The 16762-nt window shown below is 46.9% G+C and overlaps 1 protein-coding gene across 3 annotated transcripts in view; it reads left to right on the forward strand.

Moving 5' to 3' along the window:
- Positions 1 to 16762, forward strand: part of sorl1 (sortilin-related receptor, L(DLR class) A repeats containing) — a 56503-nt gene that overhangs the window by 29930 nt on the left and 9811 nt on the right. For 2 of the 3 annotated variants that reach the window (XM_068705772.1, XM_068705790.1), the window contains 27 exons: positions 1 to 188; positions 284 to 401; positions 2476 to 2549; positions 3957 to 4045; positions 4185 to 4363; positions 4486 to 4672; positions 5572 to 5700; positions 6052 to 6137; positions 6275 to 6447; positions 7091 to 7222; positions 7507 to 7598; positions 9179 to 9425; positions 9532 to 9670; positions 10145 to 10318; positions 11414 to 11527; positions 11620 to 11742; positions 11888 to 12007; positions 12138 to 12263; positions 12921 to 13031; positions 13383 to 13514; positions 14014 to 14145; positions 14251 to 14385; positions 15330 to 15482; positions 15653 to 15823; positions 15959 to 16087; positions 16341 to 16467; positions 16577 to 16746. The exon at positions 1 to 188 is cut by the window's left edge and continues 5 nt beyond it. In XM_068705772.1, coding sequence (XP_068561873.1) covers positions 1 to 188; positions 284 to 401; positions 2476 to 2549; positions 3957 to 4045; positions 4185 to 4363; positions 4486 to 4672; positions 5572 to 5700; positions 6052 to 6137; positions 6275 to 6447; positions 7091 to 7222; positions 7507 to 7598; positions 9179 to 9425; positions 9532 to 9670; positions 10145 to 10318; positions 11414 to 11527; positions 11620 to 11742; positions 11888 to 12007; positions 12138 to 12263; positions 12921 to 13031; positions 13383 to 13514; positions 14014 to 14145; positions 14251 to 14385; positions 15330 to 15482; positions 15653 to 15823; positions 15959 to 16087; positions 16341 to 16467; positions 16577 to 16746 — 3750 coding nt within the window. The remainder of the gene's footprint in view (positions 189 to 283; positions 402 to 2475; positions 2550 to 3956; positions 4046 to 4184; positions 4364 to 4485; positions 4673 to 5571; positions 5701 to 6051; positions 6138 to 6274; positions 6448 to 7090; positions 7223 to 7506; positions 7599 to 9178; positions 9426 to 9531; positions 9671 to 10144; positions 10319 to 11413; positions 11528 to 11619; positions 11743 to 11887; positions 12008 to 12137; positions 12264 to 12920; positions 13032 to 13382; positions 13515 to 14013; positions 14146 to 14250; positions 14386 to 15329; positions 15483 to 15652; positions 15824 to 15958; positions 16088 to 16340; positions 16468 to 16576; positions 16747 to 16762) is intronic. The other variant, XM_068705782.1, reaches the window with a different exon arrangement.

Genomic DNA, 16762 nt, shown 5'->3' on the forward strand with positions numbered 1-16762 from the left:
TTGCTAATGAGCCCTTTGCGGACCTGCACCGCGTGGAGGGGCTGCGGGGGGTCTTCATCGCCACGCTCATCAACGGCTCGGTCAGCGAGGACAACATGCGGTCGGTCATCACGTTCGACAAGGGAGGGACGTGGGAGCTGCTTCAGCCGCCTGCTGCCGACAGCCTGGGAGGAACCGTGGACTGTCAGGTACGCCGACCAAACCCGAGACAACGGTGTGTAGGTTCTGTGGTTTTATGGAAACAACGTCATCCTCCCTTCCTCTCCTCCTCCTCCTCCTCCAGCTCGGTAAAGGCTGCTCCCTCCACCTGGCCCAGCGCTGGAGCCAGCTGTTCAACATCCAGCTGAGGAGGATGCCGATTTTATCCAAGGACTCGGCGCCGGGACTCATCATGGCCACAGGTGGGGACGACGCTAAAACAAATCTAGTCGAGCGCCAAACTTCCCAACTCATCTCTGTGGCCTTTGAACGCACCATCCACATTCTCGTAGACCACATGAATCAGTGGAGTGTTTTGCGGGTTTTGGATCACAGATTGCGCCTTTTTAAACCGCAGATTAATCTCCTTCCTAATCTACTGGAGTGATTCAGGAGTCTTCGGCTGCCCGCTCTGACTCACTTGTTTTAGTTTTGCAGCAGCTTCCTCTTGCTCTGATGACTTTTGCCTGTAGACAGGAAGTCGTCCTCTGTGGTGAATGAGTCTTCTGTCTTCCTGTGTCGCTTCGATACACAGGAAATACGGCCGCCCTCCGTGGAGAAGGTGCTAGAAGCTTCTTGTTCGGTGTGACGGAAGTTAGTTGTACCTCTCTAGAACCTCGGCCGAGTCAAATCGAGGGCCCCAAAGCTCTCTGCTCCGGAAAAAAACCGACCGAAAACGTGTTTTGAGGCGCTTCGGTGGCGTCTAGTTGCTATAGTACGGGAGAAGGAATGTCGGCACGAGGTCCAGTAGCCTACTCGGGGTTTCACCACGCCTCCTGGAAAACAGTCGACCGACTTTTCCAATCATCGAAAACAGACGGAAAATGAGATAAAAGCGTCAAAAAAAGTTAATATTCTCCTCAAAAACAAAGCAAAGTTCTGTTCAGCGTCAAAGTAACGTAACAAACTTACAGTTTCAGTGAAAACAAAGAATAATGTGAGTTACATTATCATTCAAATGTAGCTGTGGTGGTTCTTCTATGATCACCGTTCTAAGAGAACTTGAACCCACAGACGTCTCTTACATCAGAGGGACTTGTGTAAAACAGCTAGATCCTCTCTGAAGACGTCCGGACAAATGCTCTTTACAAAAAGAGAGTGACCCCTGAGATGAAGGGAAGGCTGAAGAGAGAAGGACGGACCTCAACCGCTCTAGTGTCGGTGCTGGAGACCACGAGGTCGTCCCACCATGTGCACACTTTGACGTGCAGAGATAGAGATTATCGAAATGTATCGAATGCTCGCCGGCTTCGTCGGAGTGAAGGGTTTCTCTCGCTGCCTCTTCTCTGCCGGTGGAGAGCATTGATTTGTTGACGCTCTCCAGTTTCTAGGAGACCGCTTCCCCTGGACGAAGTCCTGCTCATTAAATTCTTATTGGAGGAGGAGGAGGAGGAGGAGGAGGAGGGGTGATCTCCGGCTCCACTCTCGCTTCGTTATCGCTCTCCAACAGATGAGCTAATTAACGGCTGCAGCGGCCTCTCAACGGGTCACACACACACACACACACACACACACACACACACACACACACACACACACACACACACACACACACACACACTGCACAGATGTGTTTACACACACACAAACACACGCACACACAACAAGCTGAACAAGCTGCTCTTATGGTTGTTGTTTATTGGACTGGATATGAATCCAGAGGAGACGCTTTGATCGGACTCCAATAATTCCCACCGGCCGCTAACCGCTAACCGCTAACGTTAACTAGCTCTCCTCCTGCCGATGTCGACGCTCACGTCTGTGTTCGAGTGGATCTGCTCGCCGTCGTTTGGCGGTCAAACCACCTGTCAGTAACCGAGTTACTCTAGGAGTCGTTTCCGCCCCAGTATCAGCTCGGACCCCCGGGTTCGACTCCAGCCACGGGTCCTCAGTCAGAAGGATCGTGGTGATTGTGTTTCTCGTCGTGTGGCTGTGGCCTCTAGAAGTTTCCATTTGTGCTCGTTTGATGTCGTCGTGTTTCCTCGTGAAGGACAGATCGTTCCTGCTGATCCGCCTTATGGAGTGACCGCATGCTGCCAGTGTTCGTACTCGGATACACAATGCTGCGCTTTTGAATTCTTCGGTTACAAGTTTTTCCACATGTGAAAGCAGAAAGCAGCGCGGCCACATCAAGTCTGTGATATTTGGGGGGAAAAACCCCTGTTGTGTGTGTGTGTGTGTGTGTGTGTGTGTGTGTGTGTGTGTGTGTGTGTGTGTGTGTGTGTGTGTGTGTGTGTGTGTGTAAAATGCATTTTTTTTTTCGTCCTCTGATTGCAGGATCTGTAGGCAGAAGCTTGGCCAACAAGCCCAACGTGTACGTATCCAGCAGCGCCGGAGCTCGCTGGAGAGAGGTCAGTGTGAAAGAACTGAAGACCTGGTGTGATTAGATGACTCTGTATTATTGGGTCAAAGATAGCGAAGCAACGGATCATAAAACTCACGGATCGGATCAGCTCAAAAGATACTGACATTTCACAGATTACACGTGAACGCATCACGATAACGTTATAATCTACCTTCAGCCAGTCCTCGTGTTCACTGAGCAGAGCCTGAAGGCATCATAGTGTAACTGAAGTGAACCTCCGTTGGTTAGCCGTTAGCGGTGCTGCTAACGTTACTAGCTCTCCTCTGATTGGTTGTTTACAAAGAAACACGATCAGAGATCAGAGACTAGAACCACATGTTCTACTGAGTACTGGAGGAGAACCATCGTCAGGAGAACTTTATTTATACTGTGATGGTTAACGATAAACTTTATTTACACTGTGATGGTTAACATTAAACTTTATTTACACTTTAATGGTTAACATTAAACTTTATTTACACTGTGATGTTAACATTAAACTTTATTTACACTTTAATGGTTAACATTAAACTTTATTTACACTGTGATGTTAACATTAAACTTTATTTACACTGTGATGGTTAACATTAAACTTTATTTATACTGTGATGGTTAACGATAAACTTTATTTACACTGTGATGGTTAACGTTAAACTTTATTTACACTGTGATGGTTAACATTAAACTTTATTTACACTGTGATGGTTAACGATAAACTTTATTTACACTGTGATGTTAACGATAAACTTTATTTACACTGTGATGGTTAACATTAAACTTTATTTACACTGTGATGGTTAACGTTAAACTTTATTTACACTCTGATGGTTAACATTAAACTTTATTTACACTCTGATGGTTAACATTAAACTTTATTTACACTGTGATGGTTAACGTTAAACTTTATTTACACTATGATGGTTAACGTTAAACTTTATTTACACTCTGATGGTTAACGTTAAACTTTATTTACACTGTGATGGTTAACATTAAACTTTATTTACACTGTGATGGTTAACGTTAAACTTTATTTACACTCTGATGGTTAACGTTAAACTTTATTTACACTCTGATGGTTAACGTTAAACTTTATTTACACTGTGATGGTTAACGTTAAACTTTATTTACACTGTGATGGTTAACGTTAAACTTTATTTACACTCTGATGGTTAACATTAAACTTTATTTACACTGTGATGTTAACGTTAAAACTTTATTTACACTCTGATGGTTAACGATAAAACTTTATTTACACTGTGATGGTTAACATTAAACTTTATTTACACTGTGATGGTTAACGTTAAAACTTTATTTACACTGTGATGTTAACGTAATAATAACTATAATTAACTTTATGGGTTATTGTGTGTTTTATGATCTGATAGTTCTACCAGACGTGTTTTCTGTCTTTCAGGCCCTGGCAGGCCCTCACTTCTACACATGGGGGGACCATGGTGGTATCCTGATGGCCATCGCTCAAGGAGGATCCACCAAACATGTGAAGTGAGTCCAAGTGACCTGTTACTAAATGATATGTCATCATTCATAAAAAGAACATAAAACCCTGAGAGGCGGAGAGCCCCAAAACTGCTGTGAGATCAGAGGGATTGTTGAATCGTACGTTACGTATTGTCACCATCAGGTTCAGCACCAACGAAGGAGAGACGTGGTTCGACTTCCAGTTCTCGGACCGGGCGGTGTACGTTTACCAGCTGCTCACTGAGCCCGGGGAGAAGAGCACCATCTTCACCATCTTCGGCTCCTACGCCGACCAGCGGCACGGCTGGCTCATCCTGCAGGTCAACACCTCCGACGTCCTGGGTAGGTAGGGGAGGTTTCAACAACCCAGACGGCCGCAGCTGGTGTTGAGCCTTCTGTCGAGGCCGCTCGTCGTTCAGGAGGCTCTCGTTCTACGTTGTCAAAGACTTGTTGTTTGTCTGCAGGTGTTCCGTGTTCTGACGCCGACTACAAGCGCTGGTCTCCGTCGGACGAGCACGGGAACGAGTGTCTGCTGGGCCGAGAGGTGACGTTCAAGAGGCGGGCGCCTCACGCCACGTGTTTCAACGGGGAGGACTTCGACCGGCCCGTCGCCGTCGCTAACTGCTCCTGCACGCGTCAGGACTACGAGTGGTGAGAGGAAACGCGCTGAAGTTTGCCCTTGTCTCGGTACCGTTAGTGCAGGTTTTGAGGAAGAAGCTACGTTACGTGTTCAGAGACAGAGTCCACCTGTGACACAAAACTAATTGTGACCCAAAAACCAAACGTTGAGTCTACACCTACCGTGTAACCATCTCATGTTCAATCAGACGTTTGTTTACAAGCAGGCGGTAGCCTGATGTATTCCTACCTCAGTAAACATTGTAAACATGAGTTTATGGTCTCAATCTCTAGTTTACAGTCTTCTTCAATACAGCATGATGTTCATTTAGTACATTATGGAACATTTAGAGTCACACAGACCATAAAGCAGGGGATGATTTAGGGTGAATCATATTAATCACAGGACTTTGTTTCCTCTACCAACCTGTCCTCCTTCCTTCTTCCTTCTCCTCTTCCTCCTTCCTTCTTCCACCTCTTCCTCCTCCTCCTCCCCTTTTCCCTCCCTCTCATCCTCCTCCTTCCTCCTCCTCCTCCTTCGTTTGCTTCCTCCCTCTCTTTCTCGTCCTCCTCCTTCCTTCCTCCTCCTCGTCCTCCTCCCTTCTTCTTCTTCTTCCTCCTCCTTCCTCCTCCTCCCTCTCTTCCTCCTCCCTCTCCTCCTCTTCCTCCTTCCTCCTCCTCGTCCTCCTCCCTTCTTCTTCCTCCTCCTCCTTCCTTTCTCCTCCTCCTCCTCCCTCTCTTCCTCCTCTTCTTCCTCCTCCCTCTCTTCCTCCTCCTCCTCCCTCTCTTCCTCCTCCTCCTTCCTCCTTTTCCTCTTCCTCCTCCTCCCTCTCTTTCTCCTCTTCCTCCTCCTCCTCCCTCTCCTCCCTCTCCTCCTCCTCCCTCCTCCTCCCTCTCTTCCTTCCTCCTCCTCCCTCTCCTCCTCCTCTCAGTGACTATGGCTTCAAGTTGAGTGAGGACTTGTCGCTGCAGGTGTGCGTTCCCGACCCCGAGTTCTCTGGTGACCTGTACGCTCCTCCGGTTCCGTGTCCGGTCGGCACAACTTACCGACGCAGCAAAGGGTGAGCAGAACCTTGAGCAGAACCTTGAGCAGAACCGTGAGCAGAACCATTAGTGGTTTATTAGCGTGATGTGGACGTCTACATATGTATACTCGACTACATACTTTGAGTTTTATTACCGTTAAAGATCTGAAGTACCTCACGGACTTCTTTCTCTAATCAAACCGTAGCTCTGGTGGTTTAACCCAGAACCACCCGCTGGGTTCAACGGTGCTGGTGATTGTTTGAGTGCATTGAGTTCACTGCTGCTGTTGAGGCGTCGTACGTCAGCCTCATCAGATGTGTTTGGTGAGGTCGCCACCTAGTGTTGACTCGAGGGTAAAACACATGTTGTCTGTGTTGCTGCTGCAGCTACAGGAGGGTTCCAGGAGACAGCTGCAGTGGAGGAGATGTGGAGTCCAGGCTGGATGGAGAGATGCTGCCGTGTCCAGTCGGAGGTAAAGCTGCTCGTTTCGTCCATCGCGCGGCAGAACGTCGCTTGATGAACTTCTATTCTTCACTGTCAACAGTTCAGAACCGTGTGTCTGATTTAAGAAGTCGCCTCTGTCCCCTTTGTGTCCTCCGCTGCGTCCAGAGAGCAACGAGTTCATCCTGTACGCGGTGAGGAACTCCATCCACCGCTACGACTTGGCCACCGGCACCGACCAGGCGCTGCCTCTGGCCGGCCTCCGGGAGGCCGTGGCTCTGGACTTCGACTACGACAGGAACTGTCTGTACTGGGCCGACATCTCGCTGGACACCATCCAGGTTAGTGGGGGGGGGGGCTTCAACAGTCTGTTAACTGTAGTTATGAAACAAAGGAGTTTTAGTCTCGCCACAAATACACATTTGACTTTAACCAGATTCTGTAGAAAACGTTAAGTTGTGAGCTCCTCAGTGAAACTATGAAGTCATGATTGATTCACAGAGTTAAACACAACAGACTCACATTTAATCTGAACCAACGGACCCGGATCAATAAGCAAAAAACACTCGGACCAATCACATTAGACTATGAACCCCTTCAGTAACGTGTCTCTCTCTCTCTCTCTCTCTCTCTCTCTCTCTCTCTCTCTCTCTCTCTCTCTCTCTCTCTCTCTCTCTCTCTCTTTGTCTCTGTCTCTGACTCTTTCTCTGTCTCTCTGACTCTCTCTCTCTGTCTCTCTCTCTCTCTCACACTCTTACTCTGACTCTCTCTCTCTCTCTGTTTTTGACTCTCTTTCTCTCTGTCTCTCTCTCTCTCTCTCTCTCTCTCTCTCTCTCTCTCTCTGTCTTTGACTCTCTTTCTCTCTTTCTCTCTGTCTCTCTCTCTCTCTCTCTCTGTCTGTCTTTGACTCTCTTTCTCTCTGTCTCTCTCTGTCTCTCTCTCTCTCTTTGACTCTCTTTCTCCCCCCCCCCCCTCTCTCTGCAGCGTCTGTGTCTGAACGGCAGTACGGGTCAGGAGGTCGTCGTGAGGAAAGATCTGCAGAACGTGGAGGCTCTGACCTTTGACCCCATCAGCAGGCTGCTCTACTGGGTCGACGCCGGAGCTCAGAAGATCGAGGTACAGAGAGGTTCTGATCCAGACCTCCTCGCTGTTATCTTTGAGCTCAGTGAGACTGCTTCATTCTAGATAATCAATACTCGTGAACATTATGAGAATCTTCACAGTAAAAGTCCCCCTGTTATTTGTGCTGCCTCGTCAAAGTCACACAGTTCATAATGTGTGTGTTCTTCACAATGTGTGTGTTCTTCATAATGTGTGTGTTCTCTCTTCGTCTGTGAGAGTGACTTCATGAATGTGTCTTCACTCTGAACCCTGTAAACATCCACCGTCTCTGTCTGAAGGTGTCGAACCCCGACGGAGACCTCCGTCACACTCTGCTCAACTCATCCGTCCTGGAACACCCACGAGCTCTGGTCCTTCTGCCTGGAGAGAGGTGACACACACACACACACACACACACACACACACACACACACACACACAGAGACACACAATTGTATTCAATGTTCAGGAAATTTAAAAAACATTAGCATACATTTAATAAAATAATGCATCATTTACATATTTAAAAATGAACTTGTGATACAAAGAAAGTGTTTTCTTAATGGTGATATTAGTTGAAATTTGTGAGGCTGGTAAATGTTTATGTTCATGAGTATGTTTCGTAAAAAAATGATGAACAATTGAAAAAAAATACAAATTGCAATCATTTTTAAACAACTCTGAAACAATAAGTAAAACTTAAATTATCATTGACATGGTCCTTCCTCCTCCTCCTCCTCCTCCTCCTCCTCCTCCTCTCTCTATAAAATCCTAAATTGTCGTTGACCTGGTTGTGGTCATGTTGAGGGCTTCAACCAGTAGAACCACTGTATGAACCCAAACCTCTGTGAAGAGAAGACCAAACCAAAGGTCCTCCTCACTTTTCTAGAGATGTGTTGAAACTCACAGGGAGTGTGAATATCAGCTGGTTCCACTTCTGCTGATGTGGTTCTGCTTTTATTGAAGAGTTCAGCTGGCCAACAGTTACCACACTGGTCTTCATGTTTACCATATTCCTCTTTCTGGTTTGGTCACAATATTACATCATTTTTTGCCTCACGCTTCCTCTTTGTCTCTCGTGTGGTTTCTCTTTCTGTAGACGACCTTTTATATCATATTAGATTAATCTCCATGATGATGGATTTACATAAATGGTTTGTTTTTTGTGTGTAACTTTGTAAAATGTAGACGTTTCTCTTGTAATATAGACATACAGGTTATAGATTATTAGTTTATTTATATCAATTTACGACGTGAGGGTTTTACAATGAAAGTACAGTAAGAATTTCAACCAATGTTCACATTTATGTTCAGGAAAACGATGTCAATGAGTGCATATTTAATAAGAGCGTACCTCATTTGCATATTTAAACATACGTTGTTGTTTTTTAAAACTTGTAATACAAAAACAATAATTGTGTTAATGTCAGTAATCAACTGGGGAAGTCACTCTGAAGACGAATGACTTTTAACTGAAGAAACACTATATTATTATTATATATTCTATTATTATATATTTTAAATAAATGATCTCTGAGGCTGGTAACGGTTTGTGTCGATGAATATGTTTTGTAAAAATGTAATAATGACCAGTTAAAAAAGTAAAAATGTAGCAAAAAAACCCCCAAAATTTTGCTAAACAAAAAATGCAAAATTGCTTTTACATTTATTTATTTTTTATCTACAAGTCAAACAATAAGTTACCCTTTAATTATCATTGACGTTGGCTTTAACCACTAGAACTTCTGTATGTGCCTCCAGTAGTGACCATCAGTATTTACTTTGAAACGTTTCAGAACACAAACCGTTCAGACGAAATGAAAGTAAAGGTGTTAAATCAGTGATGTGGTTCCTTAAGTCTGAGCCCCTCTGATCTATCGGGTTAGTTTACTGCTACAAATAGAACAAGCTATGTTCTATTGATCCAGTCTAACCTGACGTCAGTGAACGTTAAGCTTTGCGTCCCCACAGTCTGATGTTCTGGACGGACTGGGGAGATCGGGCGGCCGGCGTGTACCGGAGCTACATGGACGGGACCAACGTGTCCTGCGTGGTGACGGAGGGCGTCCGCTGGCCCAACGGCATCACGGCGGACGACCGCTGGCTGTACTGGACCGAGGCCTACAGCGACCGCATCGAGAGGGCCGACTTCAGCGGGCGCATGAGGAGCGTCCTCATGGAGGGGCTGCCCCACCCGTACGCCATCGCGGTCTTCAAGGTCCGACCCAACAAACAACAACAACCTGTCCTCGAGCTCCTCTCCGGTCCTGAGTCGCTACAAGTGTTGGATTAGATTTTAAATCTCTGTTTCCATGTTTATTCAGAACGACCTGTACTGGGACGACTGGTCCAGGATGGGGATCTTCAAAGCCCCAAAAGCCGGATCTCAGAGCAACGAGCTGATCGTCGGCAGACTCACCGGAGTCATGGACCTCAAGATCTTCTATAAGGGGAAGAACAGAGGTGAGCAGCAGACACTGTGTGTGTGTGTGTGTGTGTGTGTGTGTGTGTGTGTGTGTGTGTGTGTGTGTGTGTGTGTGTGTGTGTGTGTGTGTGTGTGTGTGTGTGTGTGTGAGATGGTATTTGCATATTTAACATAATAGAAAGAATTGTCTTATTGTCAGTAATCAAGTGGGGAAGTTTCAAAACACAGTTTTATTGAAGAAACACTTCTTTACAATACATTTTAAATAAATAATGACCATTTGAAAAAGCAAACATTTTTCAAAAAAAATTACATTTTAGCGAAAGAAAATTGGAAAAACCCCCCGGCAAAATTGCTTTAAAAAAAAGATAAAGTTTGATCTAAAAACACTTCTAAATGAAGGCACATGGTAGATACGAGGACACACACACACACACACACACACACACACACACACAGAGGTCAGGTTTAAACTGTATCGGTGTTTTAAGCTGAGCTCTGTGGTCCTTCAGGACACAACGCCTGTGCCGACCAGCCCTGCAGCCTGCTGTGTCTGCCTCAGCCGGGGCACCGGCACACCTGCGTCTGTCCCGACGGAGCCCCGACCGTCGTCATGCCCAACGGAGAGCTGCAGTGCCAGTGTCCCACCGGGTACCTGCTGCACAACAACACCTGTGTGAAGACCGGTGAGGCACACACACACACTCTCTCTCTCTCTCACTCACACGCTCTCTCTCACACTCTCACTATCACAGTCTCACACTCTCTCACTCACTCGCTCACTCTCCCACACTCTCACACTCTCTCACACTCTGTCTCACTAACACACTCTCACACTCTCGCTTACTCTCTCACTCTCTCACACTCTGTCTCACTCTCAGTCTCACTCTCACACACTCTCACTATCACACTCACTATCACACTCTCACTTTCTCTCACACTCTCTCACTCTCACACTCTCTCTCACTCACACTCGCTCTCACACTCTCACTCGCTCACTCTCTCAGTCTCACTCTCACACACTCTCACTATCACACTCTCACACTCTGTCTCACTCTCACACACTCTCACTATCACACTCACTTTCTCTCACACTCTGTCTCACTCTCACACTCTCTCACACTCACACTCTCTCACTCACACTCGCTCTCACACTCTCACTCACTCACTCGTTCATTCTCTCACACACTCTCAGTCTCACTCTGTCTCACTCTCTCACACTCAGTCTCACTCTCACACACTCTCACTATCACACTCTCTCTCACTCTCACACTCTCTCTCACACTCTCACTCACACTCACTCTCACTCTCTCTCACTTTCACTCTCTCGCACTCTCTCACACTCACTCTCTCACTTTCACACTCTCTCACTCTCTCTCACACTCTCTCTCACTCACACTCTCTCACACTCACTCTCACACTCTCTCACTTTCACACTCTCTCTCACTTTCTCTCACTCTCTCTCACACTCTCTCACTCTCTCTCACACTCTCTCACACTCTCTCACACTCTCACACTCACTCTCACACTCTCTCACTTTCACACTCTCTCACTTTCTCTCACTCTCTCTCACACTCTCTCACACTCTCACACACTCTCTCTCACACATGTGTTATGTCACTGGCGCGATATTGGATCTTCAAATCTTACAGTTATGAAACTGACTCATAACCACAAAAAACGGTTAATCCCGACGTCCCTTCTGTAAGATGAAGGATCCTTTCTATCTCATTAATTAATGGTCACACGTGATCCTTCCCTCTTCTCTCTCGTCCAATCAGAGCACAGCTGTCTGCCCAACCAGTACCGCTGCTCCAACGGCCGCTGCATCAGCAGCATCTGGAAGTGTGACAGTGACAACGACTGTGGAGACATGAGTGACGAGCAGGAGTGTCGTAAGTCTTCAGTCTGTTTGTCATTCTATAGAGATGGATACAAATAGAGTTTCCACGTATAGAAATGAACACGTTGACGTGTGCGCTTGCAGCCACCACGACCTGCGACCCGTCCAACCAGTTCCGCTGCATGGCCTCAGGCTCCTGCATCCCTCTGGCCTTCAAGTGTGACCACGAAGACGACTGTGGAGACAACAGCGATGAGGAGCACTGTGGTGAGATGTGTTCATATATATATATATATATATATATATATATATATATAAATATATATATATAAATATATATATATATATATATCCACATTTTTGGTTTTGCTGAATCCAGACAGGACGATGTAAATGCGTTGTTCTTTCTCAGAGTCTCACCAGTGTGGCCCAGGAGAGTTCACATGTGCTCGAGGAGTTTGTATCCGTGAGGCGTGGCGCTGTGACGGAGACAACGACTGCAGAGACTGGTCGGATGAGGCCAACTGCACAGGTGAGGAACCAACCGTATGACTATTTATGTTGCAATGGTTAAAGATGAATGTTTACAGTTTGAGGGGCTTTTTTTTTAAATTGTTTCGTACGAGCTTCTCCTTTTTAATCTGTCCCCCGTTTGTCCCTAGTGGGCCACCATACGTGTGAGGCCAGTAGCTTCCAGTGTCACACGGGTCACTGCATCCCGCAGCGCTGGATGTGTGACGGTGACGACGACTGTCAGGACGACTCGGACGAAGACCCCCGGTACTGTGGTGAGTTGAGTCACACAGACTGCATTCTCTCTAGTGTCCACCAGGGGGCGACTCCTCTGGTTGTATAGAAGTCTAGTCTAAAATGACTCTACTTCTCTCTAGTGTCCACCAGGGGGCGACTCCTCTGGTTGTATAGAAGTCTAGTCTAAAATGACTCTACTTCTCTCTAGTGTCCACCAGGGGGCGACTCCTCTGGTTGTATAGAAGTCTAGTCTAAAATGACTCTACTTCTCTCTTGATTTATTCCCTCAGTAAACATTGTAAACATGAGTTTATGGTCTCAATCTCTAGTTTACAGTCTTCTTCAATACAGCATGATGTTCATTTAGTACATTATGCTCCATTTAGAGTCAAACACACCATAAAGCAGGGGATGATTTAGGGGCGGGGCTACACGTCTCTCCTCCTCAGTCCAGATATGGTCACTTCCTGTTCACTGGTTGCAAAAAAAACAAAACAAGATGGCGACGACCAAAAAACGATACTTACTTGAAACAAAGCAATCTGGAGCCCCAGGTTGGACTGAGAGTATTATGGGTTGTTGGCCATAATTAGGCTCATTAGCACCTTCACAGTTGGAGTGTGGAATAGAACGATGGTTCTCTGTCATGGTTCTCTGATGATGTATTTTGTTGACTTTGTTCTGTGTGCTTCCAGAGGGGACTCGGTGTAACGGCTTCCTCTGCTCCAACCACACCTGCCTCCCAGCCACCGCTCACTGCAACGGCATCCAGGAGTGTCCAGATGGCGCCGATGAGCACAACTGTGGCGAGTGATTCTATTTGTTTCTATTTGTTGAGTCAAATGAGTAGGACCGGGTAGTGAAAGATCTTCTTTTTTTATTCTCAAACATGTTCAACAACCACAGATTTTATGGTATCTCGTAGCATATTTTGGTAAAATCAGAAGGGACCAAGAATAGAGCCCTGTTGAACCCCACAGGACTCGTCTGTGTTCTGATTGTTTTCAGCTAAACACATTACATCAGTCCATAACTCTCATGTTAAATCGTCTATATAGAATGTTTATCCCACACTGAAATGCTCGTGACGTCAGTATAATGTTGTAAAAAGTCCTTTTTTTTCCCTCTTGCGTTGGTTTCGTGTCTTTGGCCCACAGACCCGCTGTGCACTCGCTACATGGAATTTGTGTGCAAGAACCGAGCCCAGTGTCTGTTTCAGTCTCTGGTCTGTGACGGAATCAAACACTGTGAAGACGGATCTGACGAGGACGCCGACTATGCCGGATGTGGTGAGTCTCTCTTCCTTTAATCTCTGCTTGTAACACTTAACAACTCTTAGAGTGTTTATTCAAGAGCAAGGCCGTTCAGTCGGAGAGCTCTACTCCTTGATTTCACCTCATTTTGTAATGCTTTGCATCAAAACTCGGCCTCAAACACTCAAATAGTCTCTGCTTGCCCTTGGATTTGCTCTGCTTCTGCTCAAACTGAATGTGTTTCCTCTAAAATTACCAAATTTGCTCTTCAGTTTTTTTTGTGCCGTTCATACAGGACATAGAATATTGTGTCTTTTACCCACAACCTCAAACACTTTTTTACTATTTTTGTACAAAAAGCTCCAATTTAAAAAAAATAACGTTGTTATTGTTACTTTTGTTATTCTGCTTCATATCCTGAATGTAATGCATACATATTAATTTGATTGTGTGTGTGTGTGTGTGTGTGTGTGTGTGTGTGTGTGTGTGTGTGTGTGTGTGTGTGTGTGTGTGTGTGTGTGTTTTTTTTGGTCAGCCACGCCGTCCGAGTTCGGCAAAGTGTGTGACGCGTACACCTTCCAGTGCGCTAACGGAGTGTGTGTGAGTCTGGAGTGGAAGTGTGACGGCATGGACGACTGTGGGGACTACTCTGATGAAGCCAACTGTGGTGAGGAGGAGGCGTTTCTGCACACACACACACACACACACACACACACACACACACACGTTCATTTAAACACAGTGTCTTTGATCATGTTCCTGTGTGCTGCAGCGGCTCCCACTGAGGTCCCGGGCTGCTCCAGGTACTTCCAGTACGAGTGCAGGAATGGACGCTGCATCCCGACGTGGTGGAAGTGTGACGGAGAGAACGACTGTGGGGACTGGTCCGATGAGGCTCAGTGCACCGGTAGGTCCGATGAGGCTCGGTGCACCGGTAGGTCCGATGAGGCTCGGTGCACCGGTAGGTCCGATGAGGCTCAGTGCACCGGTAGGTCCGATGAGGCTCGGTGCACCGGTAGGTCCGATGAGGCTCGGTGCACCGGTAGGTCCGATGAGGCTCGGTGCACCGGTAGGTCCGATGAGGCTCGGTGCACCGGTAGGTCCGATGAGGCTCGGTGCACCGGTAGGTCCGATGAGGCTCGGTGCACCGGTAGGTCCGATGAGGCTCGGTGCACCGGTAGGTCTGATGAGGCTCAGTGCACCGGTACGCTCACCGAGCTGTGTGTGTGTGTGTGTGTGTGTGTGTGTGTGTGTGTGTGTGTGTGTCCACAGGCCACGTTAACCCATGTGATCTGTGACAGCGTGTGAACGCATGTTGTCGTTAAAACATCTATAAAAATGTCATCTTGCATAGTTTAAAGGCACCCATTTACATCTGTATCATATCAAACTATTAATTATATTAGTATGTATTCATGTTCTTAAAATAACACAGAAAGAACATGAAAGAAAACATGTATGTGTGTGTTTTAGGACCTTCTCTCTTGCTCAGAGGCCATCTTTACCGTAATGACCCTACTGTAGGAGCAACTAAATTCAGATGGCGTCCGGCTTTACCACAGTTTATGACTTTATAATCTCTGAGAATATCAGGGTTTTTTTTTTCTCATAAATTTACAATTTTAATTTAAGAAATTAAATAAAATATTCTATGAATATCACAGACTCTTTTATCATTTTATTTATTATTATTATTTATTTTTTAATGGCCCTAATACGCCGTCATATCTATCACTAAATTTAGATTATGAATATGTGTTCATAGTTTATAATAAACAGATGAGGATATTTTATTAGGTGAAGTTTTACTAAACATAAAAAAACATAATCTGTGAACCTCCACCCTGACAGGCGGAGTCACTCCTCACGCCGTGACCCCCGGCCCCTCCACCTGCGCCCCCAACCGCTTCCACTGCGGCTCCGGAGCGTGCATCATCAACACCTGGGTGTGTGACGGCTACGCCGACTGTCCCGACGGCAGCGACGAGCTGGGATGTCCCACAGGTACCGGTGTGGAGGGTCTTCTTCTTCAGTGGTTCTTCAGTGGTTCTTCAGTGGTTCCCCTCTTCTGTGCATCAACATGAACCTCAATCAAATACAGAACAATTAAAGAGAAAGGAACGAGAATAAACATAAAGGGAATACAAATATTAACTTAATGTTTCTCTTAACAGCAGCTAACGGCTCCGCGACGGTGGCCCCGCCCCCCACGCAGGCCCCGCCCTCCCCCACGCGGTGCGTTCGGGGTCAGTTCCTGTGTCGCCGACCCCCCCGCTGCATCCCCGACTGGCAGCGCTGCGACGGCCAGACGCACTGTCAGGACGGCTCTGATGAAGCCCACTGCCGTGAGTCTCTGCAGACCTGACACCAACACACACACACACACACACACACACACACACACACACACACACACACACACACACACAGAAGCTAAAGTATGTAATGAGATGCGGGTCATCCTTCCTCTCCCTCTGCAGCCACTCGTGGGCCTCTGTTCTGTGTGAACGGGACTCGCTGCTCTGACGGTGAAGCCTGCATGCTGGACGGCGAGCGCTGCGACGGCTTCCTGGACTGCTCAGACCACAGCGACGAGGACAACTGCACCCGTAGGTCCCCCCCCCGACACCCTCGCCGCACTCAGGCTATGTAGGAGCGGATGGTTCACGACGACGTCAGCCTTTTAAAAGACGCGCTTTAGTAGCATTTAGTATTTAAATCGGTGCAATGCTGCCACTTGGTGGCTGTTGGTGTTCATTACAGGCTGTGTGATGAAACTTACCCCCCCTCCTCTCTCTCTCTCTCTCTCTCTCTCTCTCTCTCTCTCTCTCTCTCTCTCTCTCTCTCTCTCTCTCTCCCCAGTGGACGCCCTGGCCTATAAAGTCCAGAACCTCCAGTGGACCCCTGACTTCTTGGGTGCCATCACCCTGACATGGTCTCGCCCCAAAAACCTCCCTCTGGACTCCTGCTACTTCCTCATATACTACAGGTGAGCTCCGGCTGTTATTGTCCACCCTCAGTTTAATATTTGAATTATTGTTGTTATTGTCTCACTCGTGTGTTGTTGTTGTTGTTGTTGTTGTTGTTGTGGTCTGTAGACTGGTGGGCACCCAGCAGTGGACCATTATGGACACTCACAGCAACAAGACCAGCTACAAGCTGATGGTGCTGAAGCCGGACACCACCTACCACGTCAAGGTGCTCACCCAGTGTCTCAGCAAGCTGCACAAGACCAACGAGGTGATCACAGTGAGGACGCCGGAGGGACGTGAGTACCACACCCA

The sequence above is a fragment of the Cebidichthys violaceus genome, unplaced genomic scaffold (genome assembly GCF_023349555.1).
Source record: "Cebidichthys violaceus isolate CVI_PGR_0920_01 unplaced genomic scaffold, fCebVio1.0.p SCAF_1, whole genome shotgun sequence".
NCBI lineage: Eukaryota > Metazoa > Chordata > Actinopteri > Perciformes > Stichaeidae > Cebidichthys > Cebidichthys violaceus.